The 18,169-nt window shown below is 35.4% G+C and overlaps 1 protein-coding gene across 3 annotated transcripts in view; it reads left to right on the top strand.

Moving 5' to 3' along the window:
- Sms (spermine synthase) overlaps positions 1–18,169 on the top strand; it is a 250,094-nt gene that overhangs the window by 222,638 nt on the left and 9,287 nt on the right. For all 3 annotated transcript variants that reach the window (XM_090403753.1, XM_090403752.1, XM_090403751.1), the window contains exons 10-11: positions 6,985–7,064; positions 12,402–12,517. In XM_090403753.1, coding sequence (XP_090259879.1) covers positions 6,985–7,064; positions 12,402–12,517 — 196 coding nt within the window. The remainder of the gene's footprint in view (positions 1–6,984; positions 7,065–12,401; positions 12,518–18,169) is intronic.

Below are 18,169 nucleotides of genomic sequence, written 5' to 3'. Positions count from 1 at the left end.
TTATTTATAACACGGTTGTAAAGTCCATAATTTCTAAAATGATATGCTTTCTTCTTTTCCTTCACTGCCTCTTTAACTTCCTGTGTCCACCATGGAGTTCTGATTTTTCTATCCTTGCAGCCAACTACACCACATGCCTCTCTGGCTAAATTAATCAATGTTTTCTTTGGGGCTTACTACTGAATCTCCAAGGTTTGGTTCTTGTTCTCAAACTCTTTCATCTTTTTTTTTTTTTTTTTTTTTTTTTTTTTGAATAATGTTTGTGTATTTTATGTAGAAAGTATTTTACCTTGGGTATAATAAATGTTAAAAATACCAAGCAATTTTAAACCTGGTTTTACTCCATTTCCCAAGTAAGCAAACAGACAAACAAGTCAAGTTTGCACCTGCAAGTGATGCAAGTCTAGCTGATCCTACATAGGATTAGCTAGACTTGCATCACTTGCAGGTCTTGTTTGACCTGTTTGTCTGTTTGCTTACTTGGGAAATGGAGTAAAACCAGGTTTAAAATTGCTTGGTATTTTTAACATTTATTATACCCAAGGTAAAATACTTTCTACATTTATATCTCCTCCAGAGATTTTTATTTAATAAGGTTAAAACACCTTATGGCAACTTGTTCTGGTAAAATACTTATAAGCTCTGTATTACTAAATCTTGGTATTTCTAGCCTAGCTCCCACTGATGAGACCTCAATAAAGGTCGAAACCGGTCTGGGTAGTGGCCTCTTGCCTTTAATGCGAAACATCATGCATCCCCTTCTTGGAGATGTGTTTTAGCATTAAGGGTAAATATTAAGATTAGTGATCAGAACTTATGCCACCTTTACCACGAGTTGCCTTGGTCTTGCACTACCTGTAGGATCAGCTAGACTTGCATCACTTGCAGGCGCAAACTTGACTTGTTTGTCTGTTTGCTTACTTGGGAAATGGAGTAAAACCAGGTTTAAAATTGTTTGTGTATTTTAGTCTACAGTTCACATCTGAGAGCTGCTCAACTTTTATTCGCTTTAAAACTTTATTACATGTTCTTCTTTTCGATATGAAATTCAATTTTATCTTACTCAAGACTAAATGGCAATCACTTCTAATTTCAAATCCTTTGTACACGCTAGTGTCCTGCACCAGAGAGAAAACATCACTATCAGCAATAACATAGTCAGTGAGACTATTCTTATTCCTTGCCTCTTCTCTTCATGTGAATTTGTGCACATTTTTATGTTGGAACATAGTGTTAGTAATAACCAGTCCATGTTCTGAGCAGAAATCCAACAGGTATTTGCCATTATTATATCCTGCTCAAGACTAAATGTCTGACAATCATTTCCTACTCTGTTATTTAGATCCCCAACAGTGACCAATTTTTCATTGTGTCAGTTGCTTTTTCTGAAACCTCAAAAAATTCCTCCACTTCTACCTTAACTGTTCTGTGGGACCATAAGCACAAATAAGTCGCATTGTCCAGTTCCCCATTCTGATATTTACCACATCACTCTACTTGATATTGCCTTCTATTCAAGCAGATTAGCCTCGTATTTAGTGTTGAATATATGGCTACTCCTTCTTTTCCTTGATTGTCATTGCCTAAATATAACATTTTGTATTTATTGCTCAGAAAGATCTCACCAGGTTTTTCTTTTTTTGTTTCAGTCACCCCTATTATGTCGATCTGGTACTTATCCAATCCCTCAGCTAACTCCATTTCTTTGCCGTTCAGGTTTCTTGTGTTGACAGTACTGATCTTGAACTCTAGTGATGTTGAGTTGGGGTGTGTTTCAGGATTTGTTCCAGTAACTGACTTTTTGCCGCAAAGCCCCAGCCGGCATGAAATTCTCTCATGTTGTACCATCATGTTGTAAGCCAATAAGAATACAATTTGGTTGGCTAAATCCTAAATCTAAATCCCAGCCCATCCTTGTTCGTTCAATATCCAGGTAGATACCTATCAGGATGCACCACGAGAAGTTGAGGAGTGGACATTAAGTCAGAAGCCATGGTTGGTTCTCTGCATTCCTTTGAAAGCTATGTGGACGTCTCCTCTCAGTTATACAGCTTTGACCCTTCAGCATCCCTGAGGGCTTGGTGAGAAGATCAAATTCCAGATGATTCTAGTAGAGCTCTCATAGTTCCCATCTGTAAAAAAGGGAAAAGCTGAATACAAGAATTACAGAAGAATTTCTCTACTAATGTTCCAGGTAATATTTATGCAGGTATACTTGAAATGAGACTGAGAAAAATTGTGGAAGAGAAACCGAAAGAAGAAGAACAAGCTCGATTCAGGCCAAATATAGATTGTCAGAATCAGATTTACACTTTACAACAAATAGTTAAAAAATCATGGGACTGCAGCAAGGATCTGTACTTAAGCTTTGTAGATCTGAAAAAGGCATACAACAAGGTGCCCAGGGAAAAGTTGTAAGGATGGAAAAGTGAGATCGTCATGGTGACTCAGGAAGCTAAAAAGTCAGTTTCCGGAAAAGAAGAAATTGTATTGAGAGTTCCTGTTGGTTAAATGAGCATGTGCCCTTAGAGAATATGGAGAAAAATACAAGATAGCTAGTCATGTGGTATTTGGTGGTTAGTTTGTTGTTTTGGATTTACAGCTGAAGAAACTCAGGCTATGAGGCTAATGTATTATGTCTGTTAATTACGTGTGTTCTTATGGCCAGTTTGTTTGGTTTGCAAAATGAAAAACTAAAGTTTCTTGGTGGAACAACCCTGATATCTGCATATAAGGCTGCTAAACTCCCTTCATTTGAAAAGCTTTGATATCATGTGATGACTCTGGGTAGTATTTAAAAGACAAATGTTATGAAGTTAGTAAAAATGTTCTGGAAATTATTGAAAAACCTTAGATATATAGGATGGTATTGTAAAAGGAATCAGATTGAGGAGAGGGGAGAAAGACTTGAAGATTTTTCTAGATGGCTGGAGTAATTACTTTGAAAAATTAATAAAATAAGCAATGTTAGAAGACTGGCAATGGCAAAAAATATTGCAAAGAAATGTCATGAATACATTTTTGAATTGAAGGCTAAAAAAGCTGTTGGAAATCTGAAATGTGAAAAGCAGCTGGAGTAGATGATATTAAACCCTCTATACTCAAGAGATACTTGTGCCATGAGAGGTTTCGTCAGTTAATGTGAAAAAACTCAAGGGATAAGTACAAGGGTTGTTTGAAAAGTTTGGTAAATTTCCAATAGACGGTGACACGATTCGTTCATTCATACAAGTGTTGGCACGTATCATCTTTTTCATGACCCCTGGCAAAATTTTAGCTACGTGTGACGCGCCGTTCTCATTTGGCAAACATTTAAAATAACCGTGTTCGCATTTTTCATAAAAATGGAGAAAAACGAGTTTCGTACAGTGATAAAACACTTTTATTTGACGAAGTGGACAGCCACACAGATCAAAGCCAAGTTAGATTCAGTTCAAGGGGACTCTGCACCAGCATTACAGACTATTTATTTTTGGATAAATGAGTTTAAACATGGTCGTAAGTCCATCGAAGATGAAGTGCGCTCCAGACGCCTGACTGAGGTCACTACGAAGGAAATGATTGACAAAATCCATGGTATTGTTATGGAAGACTGCCAAGTGAAAGTGCATGAGGTTGCTGAGATTGTAGGCATCTCATCTGAATGGGTGTATAATATCCTGCATGAAAAATTGCACATGAAAAAGCTATGTGCGCAATGGGTGCCACAATTATTGACTGTCAATCAAGAATGCATGCAAAAAGACATTTCAGTGCAGTGTTTGGCACTGCATTGAAATGTCACTGCATTGCTATTCACGGGATTTTTTACGTCGATTCATGACTGTAGACGAAACTTGGATCCACCACTACACACCTGAGTCCAAGCAGCAGTCAAAACAGTGGACAATGTTCGGTGAAAGAGCACTGAAAAAAGTGAAGACCATTTTGTCAGCTGGGAAGGTGATGGCTACTGTTTTATAGGAATTCCAAAGGAATTATCATGATTAGACTATTTTCCAAATTCTATCATGATAGAGTTTGGAAAAGGGTAAGACAATAAATACTAATGATGTCCTATGATACTTAGGATAAAATATTTACAATTAAATAATTTTCACTGTGGTTAATACTTGTGTTTCTTTTAATTAAGATAATAAATTGTCTCACCCTTTTGGGCACACAAAAGGTGCTCTTTCATCAGGACAATGTAATGTTCCACACGGCATCGCAATGACAAAATTGCATGAATTGAGGTTCAAATTGGTCCATATCCAATGTATTCACCAGACTTGGCTCTGTGTGACTTCTTGTTCCCAAACGTAAAAATTTGGCTCAGTGGGAAAATTTTTCTTCGAACGAGAATGTCATCAATGCTGTCAATGACTATTTTGCACAATTTGAAAATCCTACTTTTTAGATGGGATGAAAAAATTGGAAACTCGTCGGACCAAATTTACTGACCTCAATGTAGACTATATTGAGAAATAAAGGTGATTTTTCCAAAAAAAATGTGTTTAACTTATTTTTTTACCAAACTTTTCAAACAACCCTTGTAATACTATTTATTTAAGATTTTAAATTAGATTTATTTATCTGTTTTTTCCACTGATGATATTCTCACCTGTTAATATTCAGGGTGAAATATATGACCTTAAATAAATAGTATTATTTTTTGTGTGTGTGTGTGTGTGTGTGTGTGTGTTAATTGAAAAAACCTATAAACTCAAGCATGCAAGCTCTTATACATGATTTTAATCCATAGCCTCTGTGATACACAGACAAACACTGGGTTTTACTGTTGAAAGATTATTTTTCACTTGGTTATAATATAATAAATTTAGTTTAATTCTTTATCCAAGTGTGAGCAAACAAAGTTTGCACCTGAAAGTATCTTCAAGACTGGGTAAGGTAGTGCAACACCAGGCGACTCCTTGCAAAGGTGGAGCAAGCTACCATCACTCCTATCTCAGTATCTCCCATAATGCAAAACACATCTCCTTGCGGATAAAATTAAGGGAAGGGCCACTACCCAGACTAGATGTGTTTTGCATTATGGGAGATACTGAGATAGGAGTGATAGTAGCTTGCTCCACCTTTGCAAGGAGTCACCCTGGTGTTGCACTACCTGACCCCAGTCTTGAAGATACTTTCAGGCGCAAACTTTGTTTGCTCACACTTGGATAAAGGATTAAACTAAATTTATTATACTGCGTTTTACTGATCTACCAAGGCAGGCACAATATGATATTTGAACAGAAATGCTCAGATATGATTATATAATAATTATATAAGAGTGGCTTCAGTACGTGATTTGGAATTGCTGGCAGAGAGAAATTCTGGAGGATTGGAGTAGAGCTGTCTCTCGTAAAATCTCAATATCAAAAGAAAAATAACACTGAACATGAAAATTAGAAGATTTTTCTTTCTGGGTGTTCCAGGTAAATGCAGACACTGAGAAGAAACTTAAAAAAGGAAAAAAATATTGAAAAGAAAATTGAAGGACAATCTGGAATAGAAAAGTTTTTAAATTTTATTGATCTATGAAAGACATAAGATAAAGTGCCAAGCGAAGTACTTTTCAGAACACTACAATTGAGTGGGCTAAAAAAAGGCACTATATGGAGCAGTATATAGCATGTAATTTTTCTAGATGACCAGATTGAATTGAAGGATATGCCGAAAATATGAGGCAAGAGAGAGAGACTACTTATCCTTAGTAGAAAGTAACATGGAAGACAGTTCATTGACAAGAAAGAATGTAAGCAACCAGTTATACTTTTTTTGGGGGGGGGGGGTCTCAGAGATTTCAGTAATGTAAGGGATTAAAATTCTACATATATCATAGGAGCTTTAGTACAAGTTTGTAAGTATCCATCATATGCTGGATCTTTGTGTTGAAGCCATTCTGAAAGAAGTATACCTTCTTGCCTGCTTTCTTTCCTGTCAATAAACTCTCCTCTATGCGATTGTCTTCTCTCATATTTTGAACAAACAGGATCTTATGTTGAGCCGAGACTGCAGGAACATCAATCCTATGCCCTTTTTATAAAACTCCATAAGTCTGTTCTAGGACCCACATTTTCCAAAAATGACATTTCAGATTTGAGTGCTGAAGTGCTTCTACATTGCCCAATCTTGAATCATAATGACTGTTTTTCCCTACCAAAAATTTGGGAAGTCTTATGCTTATTAATTGTAAATGATAGTTTATATATCAACTTCATATCTACTGTACTGTGGGCCACTGTAGCATGTGATTCTTTTCTCATTTAGGAAATTCATTATTGTTATTATACCTTTTTGAATTGTTAGTTATTATACTGAAAATGATCTATAAGTTTCTGATTGACTATCTGGTTTTTTAAATTAGTAATCAACTTTATTATGTTTACATGCTTGTAGTAATAGTCTATACTATGCCACAAAAGTGTGTTCCCACTTAGAACTCACTTTTCATGCCAAAAAAAAAAAAAAATTGTTAGTTTCATTACTCACTGCAGTTTAAATTAGTTGTCAGTTTTCTCATTGGGGGGGGGGGGGCAATATGACTGAGAAAGGTTAACTTTGTTTATCAGTATCTTTTTTTTTATATATATACATCAAGGATCAAGTACAAAAGACAGATAAATATAGAAAAGAATTAAACATGTATCAATTCTTTTATCTTTGTTGCTTGAAATATTTCAGCATTGGATCCAAGTAAATGTTTAAATCTGTGATCAAGTAAATTAAATAAAATTAGAACTTGCTTAACATCTAACATGTTTTACTGAAATCACAAATTTTTAAGAGGAAAAATTCCTACAAAAAAAAATAATACCTTAAGAGAGCATCTTCTTTAGAATAATATGCTGTGTACATGAAGTAGATATAAAATATGCCATTTATTTTTTTGTGTGCTGTTCATTTTTCAATAAATTAAGCTCTATAGGTTGGTAATTACTTTTCTGTTTCTGTGTTTATTATTTAAATAGTTTTTAACTTATTATAATTACTTTTAAGGTGAACAGTGGGATTTTGTTAACAAAATAGTGACAATGGCTTTTCAGTTACTGAGTCCTGATGGCAGATACCTTAATCATGTGAGTAGTTTAGGTCTTGATTCTTAACTGTTTCTGACTTCTTTAATAGTAGTCTTAAACATAGTGATTGTATATGAGGCAAGATTGTTACAAAATGATTTTTATACTTTGATACATGTATTAGAAAAAAATATGAATAACTTACAAAAATTGAATTCAAACACTTAAAAAAAAACAGCTTTATACATAAATGTTAGTTTGTGAGTACCATAGACTCATACTTCCTCACTCTGTTTTGTTACTGAAGCTACTCAGGTCTTGTACCTGTTCATAAGCAAACTTTTTCTGTAACCTACTTACAACAGTCAGCAACTTGCTGATCACATGTGACCCATGAAATATTTTTCTGTCATGGTAAAAATTGAACCCGTATAAGATTTGTGATAAATCATAAAAGCTGCTACCATGTTTGCCAATTGATTTTATTATTTTAAATAATTTTAGTGTGTGTGTGTGTGTGTGTGTGTGTGTGTGTGTGTGTGTGTGTGTGTGTGTGTGTGTGTGTGTGTGTGTGTGTGTGTGTGTTTTACTAGTTAGATTGGTCATTGTCATCAAAATCAGTCAATGACTAAACAAACACACGTAATAACCACAGTACTAAGTTTTAATAAGTAAATATTTCATCCTAAGTATCTTAGGACATCGTCAGTACAGTTAATTCAAACAATATGTGTGTTTGTTTAGTCATGAATTCTCCACAGGTTTCATTGTATAATAAAATCAGTCAGTGTTTACCACCTAAACCTATATGGATGAAATATATTGAGGCTGTATATGGTGGTTAGTTTTAAATAATAATGTCATCGTGAGCATCGATGCCACCTTTTTATTTACCAACATCACCGCTTTCTGACACTTTAACTTGACAGAAAAATGCCTGTTTCCTTTTTTAAAAATATTAATTCCAGTGGCTGTCATCCATTCATTATATATATTTTGCATAATGCATAAACACCAAGATTCTATTGTCCATTCAAATACAAGTTATTTGGGGATACTAGCTGGATGGATTTTGTTGAAATTCAGTATTTGAAATCTTTGCAAATATCTGATGTTTGCCCTTGCCTAAAGTCTGAAAAATCTATAGCAACTCTCTCTCTCTCTCTCTCTCTCACACACACACACACACACGCACACACAGTGTGTGTTTGAGTGAGTGAGTAACAGTTGCTATGGATTTTTTAGATTTTAGGCAAGGGCAGATCACCCTATCCTAAAGGATATCCTGATTTCAATTGGATGTTTAAGTTGAAGTATGGAGGGACATGGAATATCCAATAGTAGGTGGATTCTTTACTTTATATTCCATACACACAGAGAAGTTAGTATGTCAACTGTACCTTCTAGTAGCCAGCCTTTGGAATAATCATTTTAAAGCTGTATCTTTGAATAGAAGAAATACTAGATCTCTCTCTCTCTCTATGATGTTTGGCATAACTGAAAAAAGTTCACATTTCACGCTGAAAGAAATCAGGAAAAATTAAACTGCATCTTTGCTCTGGGGTGCAGACATAGCATTTTACCACTTCAAGCTTCCAATAAGTGAAGTGGTGTATTACACTGGACAAGGAAACTCATCAACTACCTACTAATGTATTTGTCTTTTTTGCTCTGAGGTTCATAGATGCTACACTTTGACTTCTGCCTATGTTACTCCACTCTAATGATTAATACCTTTTGGCTGAGTAATGTATGAAGTATTAATACCTACTAGTTTGAATATATAAACAAAGGATTTAGTTGCTACTAGCTGCCTAGACTTTTACAAAAGTTTACTATACTCAAAATTCAAAATTGTGGTTGGCAGAATATTAGTTCCATCACTGATTTAGTCCTAAACACTGCAGTCATGAAGTTTGTAGTCTATTTCTAGAAGAATGTTTCAACTGTCTTTTAGTTCAAATTAATCTTTGGGAATTCACAATTTTTTATGACCAGTCATTATTGTAGGCAAATCTGAAACAATGTTTTTTTTTTTAATTAATTCATTTGTATTCCATACTTCTTTAAAAAAGTATGGTTTCACTCTACATCTTCAGCAGTAAAATTCATCATCACTTTCCTGATATGTACATTCAAGAGTGTGTACAGGAAATTGTGATGGTACTGCATTAAAAGTTTACATATCACTAACTTCCTATCAGCAATTTTATTCAAAATCTGTCTGTTATCTGTAGTTATGCATCAGTGTTGTCAGATCTTATATTTTAAGCTTTTGAGGCACTTCTAACTGCATCAATCCACCTAGTTTTCTTGTAGCTCTTTTTTCCTGGCATCAAGCACCTGTTTTCTTAACCTTTACTGTGGTTAGCAAAAGAGGCTCCTCACACATTCCTGAATGCTCACGATGTCAGGTTCTTTCCTAATATCTTTATTTTAATATTGTTTTGTTATTCATGACTCTATTTTTTCTCATAACTGTTATATCTAGTCTTTTTTTTTTTTTTTTTGATCAACTGTTTTGCATCTAACATTCTCAGATTCATAAGTTAAAACTGGTTTGAACACTGTCTTGTATACTTCTAATTTAATATTTTGACTAATTTCTGTCTTCTTCCATATAAATTTAGTCAATTTGTTTCCACAGTATCAGTTCTGCTTATTGTTTTGTCTATTTCCATATTTAATTTGTGTTCTTCACTAAAAAGTGTGGCCAAATATTTGAAATTTTTTACTTGTCCTATTTGATAATGCAGTTTGAAGTGGTTTGCATTTTTCTGCTCATCATACTTTTGGTCTTTTTATTGCTGATTTTCATGCCAAATTTGTTATAACTATTATTCAACTTAGTTAAAATAATCCTCGAGAATGGCACTGGATTTGTTTAGAAGTATAACATCATTTGCATAAAATAAAGAGCTAATTCTGGCATTCTTATAGCTAATTCTAGATTCTTATAGCATTAAACCTGATATTGAAACTGGTATCCAGTTTCAATATCAGGTTTAATGCTATAAGAATCTAGATAGTATGCAGCTTTGTCTTGCATATTATTTTACATCAAATCATTTTTTTGTGGCTCCTCCTTTAATTCTACTGACTTACTACTTAATTACTGCTCTATATGAATGTCTCCAATTTAGGTAAAATTGTAGCATTTGTACAGCTGGGAGACCATGTCCCAATTCCATGTTTGTCTCGAGAGTATTATTTCTGGACTATATAAAAATAAAAATACCAATATATATATATATATATATATATATAAAATTAATAATAGAAAAAAAAATTCTTGACCCATCCACATAGAAAAATAAAAAATAATCTGTTCTCTTGCCATGTGCCTTTTCCAGATACAGAACACTTAATTATAGATCCTAGTTATATTCTCATGATTTCTCAACTAATTGTCTTAAAATGAAAATCTGATCTTTATTTCACCTGAACCCAGCTTGTTCTTCTCCATGTTTCTTTTTCACAATTTTTCTTAGCCTCTTCTCACGTATCCTTGAATAAATCTTGCTATTACACTCAGTAGGAAAATTCCTTCATAATTCTTGCATTCAGCATGGGAGCTCTACTCTTGTCATCCAAAATTCAAACTTCTGATTTATGCAGTACAGCTATTATAAAACTTTTATACATCTATATTTGAATGTTTCTTTACAAAAAAAAAAAAAAAGTCATGGAAAGAAAATGACTGATAAGAATACAGAAAATAAATATGAGGCAGATTGCAAAACGTTCTGGACTATCGATTAAAAAAGATTAGGAAGGAAGGAAAGAGAGAGAGAGAGAGGATGAGGATGATGAAAAGTGAAGATAAACATATTCGACATGTCAGGTGTAACTAATGGCTACGACTTACTTATTCCTCTTCACTCCATTGGGAGCATAGGGCCTTGACCACAGATCTCCATCTGACTCTTTTGTGCTTCTCTCTTTATCTCTGTCCAGATCTTTCCAGCCTTTCTGAAGTCTTCTTCTTCTATTCCTCTTTGCCAGCTCATCTTTGGTCTACCTCTCTTCTTCTTTCCTTGCAAAAGGGGGGGGGGGACCCTTTTGAGTTTTCAAAATTCGAGTCATCAGAATTCAAGGAGAACCGACCTGCCAGTTCAGAACACGGGGGGGTTGGGCGCCAGGGGGCATGCCCCCCCCCCACAGTTGATCTATAATTTGTAAAATGATTTGCATTAAAAAAAAATCTGTATGCATGTATTATGTATTTGTAGTCCAGTTTTAGAAACACAACAGTTAAGATTTTCTTTGTTTGAAGCCTGAATGTATGAGCATATGTTTTCAGCAGCTTCTTCCAAACACTGTTCGTACACTCTGCTGTCACCTCACTCCATGCTGCATCTGCAAAATATTAGATTCCTTCCAAAAAGTCTGAGAGTTTCCTCACTCCTCAGTAGCAGCAGTATCCCAAGGGAGAAAAAAAGTATTTCTTAAATAATATATTTTTTTATTATTATTATTATTATTACATGACACCTCCAGTCCAAAGACTCATCGAGGGAGGGCACCTGCTCTACCACTTTTTGTCTCCACCAACTGCATCTGTCACCAGCGCCATCTACTGCCCACCACCACCACCAGATTTTCACAGACAGTCACAAACATCCATGCCCACAGTGGGATTCGAACCCGCAGCCTTTTGGCTGGAGAGCGGATATGCTGACTACACAGCCAACCAGGGATCATTTGCCACCTAAAAATATACAAAATACCCGTGTTTTGGGTATTTTGTAGTGAGATGGTATTCAATGAACATGTTAATAGGATGGCCATTGTAAATAAGTAGTTGTAAGTCAAGCACTGATTGTAATCATGCCTGGCTGTGAAAGGTTGGCAGCCAGTAGCAAATTAGTACTATGGGAGTCTAAAAGTTAGATAAGCCAAGAACTTTCCTGTAGACCAGGTAAGATCAAAAGCAACAAGATCTTTCTTGTTGCTTTTGACTCCCTCTAAGCAAAATGGTGACTTTGCACTGGGCGCTGAAAAAAAAAATATAGATATATATATATATATATATATAATATGCTAAGAATTCTGCTATCCTACTCTAGAAGATCACACATGGTACTTTTTTTTTCAAGTCATTGGAGTCCTCCAATAATTAGAATGCTGATCATTTGCCACCTAAAAATATACAAAATACCCATGTTTTGGGTATTTTGTATATTTTTGGTGTTAGCAGTAGTGAAGAGATGCTATACATTCAAATATTCAGACCAACTAATTCATTTTAATGTCACTAGCAGTATACTTATTCTTTTATTTTATTCTTACTGGTTGAAAATTTCGGTTTTGCTGTCTTCTTTATTTCATCAGTTTAAGTACTCTTAATAAGTGCCAAATATTGTTATAAATATAAAGGAAGTTTTCCTGTTTTAGGCGATAGGAGAAAGTTGCCCAGATGCATTACAGAAGTATGAACAGCTTCTTAAAGATCTTCCAGTTAAGGTGGAATTCAAAAGTCACGCAGCTTATGTGCCATCTTTTGTAGAAAAGTATCCTTAGCATTTTATATAGAAATAACTTTTCGACTTATATAAATTTGTAGTGCCTGATGGTATATATTTTATTAGTGTTAAACCAGATTCAAGGAATTAAAAATTGTGTGGCTTGATTTTGAACTCCTATCATGCCAGTGAAAGGTTATATCATGATATATTTTTTTTATTCATTGACATATTCAAAACAACCTACGTATAATGAATACGTTCTTTCAACATCCAAAGTGCAGACTATATACTTGGACAAACCCAGATGTCTCTATAAGAAACCAAATAGATTTCATAATGATAAATAATAGATACAAAAATAATATAACCAACATTAAAACATACCCAGGTGCTGATATAGGTTCAGACCATAATCCTGTTGTATCTACTTTAAAAATTAAACTAAAAAACATTTCTAAAAACAATCATACTGAAAGACCTGACTTGAGAGCTCTGAATATACCTGACAACATAATGGTGTATAACTCAGAAATTAGATCATGTAGGATATAGAACAGAAGACAATGTAGTTTGCAACACGGAGGAAATTGAAAACAGATAGTCAAATTTTACAAGTGCAATATATGAGACGGCTAACAAGATTATTCCAAAAATTAAATGCAATAAGAAAAAATCCTGGATGACAGGATCAGTATTAGAACTTATGAATGAAAGATGAAAAAAGAAAAGTACACAACAGTATAGAATACTCGGTAAAATTATTAAAAATGAATGCAGGAAGGCTAAAGACAAGTGGCTAAATGAAAAATGTAAAGAAATAGAGTAATTGGACAACAAACACAATAGTAAAGAAATGCATAAGTCAATCCAAGCTCTGACAAATAAAAAGAAAAATTTCGACCATGATTTTTGTTTAAAAGATCAAAATGGAAAAATGCTACTAGAGACACGAGATTGCTTAAAAAGATGGAAAGAATATGGGAAAAAAACTGTTTGACTCTGATCGAAGGCACACCAGATATACAAAATATGGATGGTGAGCCAATTACATATGAAGAAATAGAATATGCTCCAAGTCAAATGAAAACAGGTAAAAACACCAGGCCCGGATCAAATCCCTATTGAATTGTTAAAGAAATTAAATGAAAACACAATTAATGACCTAAAGGTTATTTTTAATAACATCTATGATACAGGATACATACTTGATGATCTAAGGAAATCCATCTTTGTTACTATTTCCAAAATTCCAAGAACTTTTGAATGTTCAGAATATAGACTAATAAGTAACAAGCCATGTTACAAAATTATTACTGAGAATTATCCTAGAAAGAATAAAAGGTACTTTGTTAATCGGGTTTTCACAAAGACAAGAGAAGGAATTTTCAATTTGAAAACATTATGTGAAAGAAGCCTCTATAACCAGAAAAGCATTTTTGTTTTATTGATTACAGCAAAGCATTTGATTCAATAAATCACAAGAAATTAATACATATCCTAAAGAATAACGAGTTAAAAGGAAAAGATCTACATATAATTACAAATATATACTGGAATCAAATGGCCTCAATAAGATATAAAAATGCATATTCTGACAACTTTGAAATCAAAAAAAGAGTAAGACAAGGATGTGTCTTATCACCCTTACTGTATAATATATATAGTGAGCAAGTTTTTAAAGGTATTTCAGAATTGAAGGGTGTAAAAGACAAAAATCTAGGAACTTCAGGTATGCAGATGACACAGTCCTTATAGCTGAATCTGAAGATGATTTTCAAAACTTAGTCACAAAACCTACTCTGGAGCGAATAACGAGGGAAGAAATGGTGTAGGAATTGTGGTGTGTGTGGCAGAATGAAAGGTGAAGTACTGGACATGGGTAGAAGGAACGACAGGATCATGCGAATGAAATTGGGTCTTGGAGAAGAGCGGGTGGTCGTATTATGTGTATATGCCCCGCAAGTTGGTTGTACAGCAGAGGAAAAAGACGAGTTCTGGAACGTGTTAGATGAAGAAATGAGGAACTTTGAAGAAAATGAGATGGTGATTGTCGGAGGAGACTTGAACGGGCATATAGGAAGAGAGAATAGAGACTATGAAAGGGTGCATGGTGGCCATGGAGTGGGAATGATGAACCAGGAAGGAGAGAGGGTTGTGGACTTTGCAGTAGCATTTGATCTGGCAATTGTGAACTCGTTTTTCTTCAAGAGGGAAGAACATTTGATAACATTTAGAAGTGGTAACAACAGCTCACAAATTGACTACATTTTGACTAGAAGAAAACATCTTAATGTTGTGACAAATTGTAAAGTAATTCCAACAGATCGAGTAGCACAACAACACCGACTGCTGTGCGCATACTTTAAAATAAGATCGAAGATAAGAACCTCTGGTTGCCATGGGATGAAGACAATTAAGTGGTTTCGCTTAAAAGAGGAGAGTGTGAGGAATCGTTTTAGGGAGAGAGTGTTAGAGAGGATTTCAGATGGACTGGAAAGTGTACAAGATTGGTGGAAACATAATTCAAAAGTAATCCTGAGCTGTGCAATCGAGGTGCTTGGTGAGACATCTGGAAAGATTAGAGAGCAGAAGGAGGGTTGGTGGTGGAATAATGATGTACAAGTGGCAGTGACAGCTAAGAGGAAGGCAAAGCAGAAGTGGGATGAGTCAAAAGTGGAAGAGGACAGAGAGGTGTACAAAGAGAGAAAGCAAGAAGCCAAGAGAGTTGTGGCACAGGCGAAGGCCATGGCATATCAAGATCTGATCAATTAGAAACAAAGGAAGGACAGAGAAAAATTTACCAACTAGCGAAATGTAGAAATAAACCAGCAAAGGACATCTTACATGTGAGGCAGATCAAAGATGCTGAAGGAAGAGTATTATGGAGGGATGTGGACATAAGAAACAGATGGAAAATATACTTTGAGGGACTTTTGAATGAGGAAAATGCAAGGATTCACAGAGGAGATGGGCAGCCTTCTGAGGGGATGGTGCAGAACATCAGTAGAATGGAAGTGACGGAGGCCATGAAGAGGATGAGGAATGGAAAAGCAGTGGGCCCCGACAGAATTCCAGTGGAGGCATGGAAGGCACTGGGGGAAGAAGGAATTGATCTGCTGTGGGACCTGTTCATGAAAGTTTGCCAACAGGAAAATATACCCGAGGAATGGAGGGAGAGTACTCTTGTTCCCATCTACAAGGGTAAAGGGGATGCACAAGACTGTAAAAATTACAGAGGAATAAAGTTGATGTCCCACACAATGAAGATCCTAGAAAGGGTTCTTGATGGTAGATTGAGGGAGGAGGTGGAGATTGCAAAGGAACAATTTGGCTTCATGCCTGGTAGATCAACAACAGATGCTATCTTTGGGTTATGACAGATGATGGAAAAGTTTCGAGAGAAACAACGGGAGCTACATCTGGTATTTATTGATCTGGAGAAAGCATACGATAGAGTGCCAAGGCAAGAAGTCTGGAGGTGTCTGAGGGAGAAGAAGGTGCCGGAGAAATATGTCAGGTTGGTGCGGGAAATGTGCAGAAATGTGAAGACAAGTTCGGACCTGTTTGGGACAGACAGAAAGTTTTCAAGTAACAGTTGGCTTGCATCAAGGGTCAGCATTGAGTCCGTTTCTGTTTAATATTGTGATGGAGGTGGTAACAGAGGAGGTGAGAGAAGATGCACCTTGTACAATGTTGTATGCAGATGACATCTTGCTGTGTGTAGATTCAAGAGAAGAAGCAGAAACTAAACTGGAAAGATGGAGAAAAGTACTGGAAGAGAGAGGTATGAGACTGAGCAGAAGTAAGACAGAGTATATGTGTTGCGCAGTGGGCGGTGGCCAGGAAACAGATCTGGAGCTGGAAGGAAATGTCATCAGGAAGGTGAGAGACTTTAGATACTTAGGTTCAACAGTGGAAGAAGATGGAGGAGCTGAGAAGGAAGTGGGATGCAGGATACAAGCAGGTTGAAGGAACTGGAGGGAGATGGCTGGAGTGTTATGCGATAAGAGGGTGCCGATCAATCTGAAAGGCAAAATTTATAGGACAGTAGTGAGGCCAGCTATGACATATGCTATAGAAACTGTGGCCCTGAGGAAAAATAACATCAGCAGGATGGAAGTAACAGAGATGAGAATGCTTAGGTGGATGTGCGGTGTGACCAGAAAGGATCATCTGAGAAATGACTATGTCAGGGGAACAGTGAAAGTTACGAACTTAGGAGCGAAAATACAGGAGGCAAGGTTGAGATGGTTTGGTCATGTGATGAGGAGGGAGGATGAATATGTGGGAAGAAGGGTCATGCAGATGGATGTGCAAGGAAGGCGGAAGCATGGGCGGCCAAAGAAGAGATGGAGGGAGCTGGTAGAAGAGGACTTGAAGATGAAGAATTTGGATGTGGTGACAGCCCAAGACAGGAAGGTGTGGAGGAGACTCATAGCAAACAGTGACCCCACTTAAGTGGGAGAAGCTGTAGAAGAAGAAGAAGTCACAGAAATTTACAACAGAAGCTCAGACATGGGATTAATTATTAACCTAAAGAAATTGCATGATTATATCAAAAGAACCAATAAATAAGAAATTAAACATAACTATTAACAAAAAGAAAATTGAACAGGTTCAGTCTTTTATATATTTGGGACAAATGTTTACAGTTGGAGGAAATTCCCTTAAAAAAATAAAAAGAAGAATGGAGATAGCAAGAAAAGCCTTTATTGATATGAAAACTGTTCTAACATCCAGAGACATTAACATAGACACAAGAAAAAGATTAATAAAATGCTATATCTGGTCAAGTCTTCTCTACAACAGTGAAACATGGACTCTAAATAAAGAAGCAGAGAAAAAATTAGAAGCTTTCGAAATGTCGGCTATCAGAAGAATGTTGAAATATTCAGAGAAAATGAAAAATTAAGATGTTTTAAAGAAAGCAAAAATGAAAATAATTAAAGAACGAAAACTTAAATATTTTGTACATCTAACTAGACAAGAAGGCATTCAGAAATTAATATTAGAAGGGAAATTAGATGTAAAAAGAGGGAGAGATATACCCTGGAGAATGTGGTTTGAAGACATTAAAGATTGGACTGGCTTTAATTACTGTAAATGTTCCAGAGCAGCAAAAGAAAGAAAAAAGTTCCATGACATGGTTGCCAACCTCTTTCTAGGGAATGAGACTTGAAGAAGAAAAAGACGTATTCATTTAGTTGTGTGGGAGTAATATTAGGAAAAAAATTAAATAAATTTTATAAATAATTCTGTATAGGCATCACTATTTTTTTTTTAATTACTAAACACACAGAATTATCTCAGTTTGAAACACATTCAACTTGTTCTTTGTAGTACAAGTTTCAAAGTTTCTATGGGACTTTTCTGGCTGGCTGCCGATTTGAAACCACTTGTTTTGTTGGGATTATTAATGAACATTTTCTCTTTGAGCTAGCCATGAAATCTGATTTGAATTTATTGGTTGGGTTTAAATTGGTGACAAAAGTGGCCTTATTAGTTAGCCACTTTCATATAGCAGGCTGCCCCTTTCTTTCTCTCTTCCCCCCCCCCCCCCCAAAAAAAGAAAAAGACTTTTCTGTTGGTCACTTACATAAAACAAACTGTGTAGAATTCTCTCTTCTTTATCCAGCATTAAAGATAAAATTGGAGTCTCTTAAATTTTCATTCTGAGATTACATGAATTACAAAAAC

This window comes from Typopeltis vanoorti, chromosome 14, assembly GCF_054136105.1.
Source record: "Typopeltis vanoorti isolate ZY-2024b chromosome 14, IOZ_Tvanoo_1.0, whole genome shotgun sequence".
NCBI classification, from domain to species: Eukaryota; Metazoa; Arthropoda; class Arachnida; order Uropygi; family Thelyphonidae; genus Typopeltis; species Typopeltis vanoorti.
Note: the sequence above shows the minus strand (reverse complement) of the source record. Positions and strands in the feature narration are given on the sequence as shown.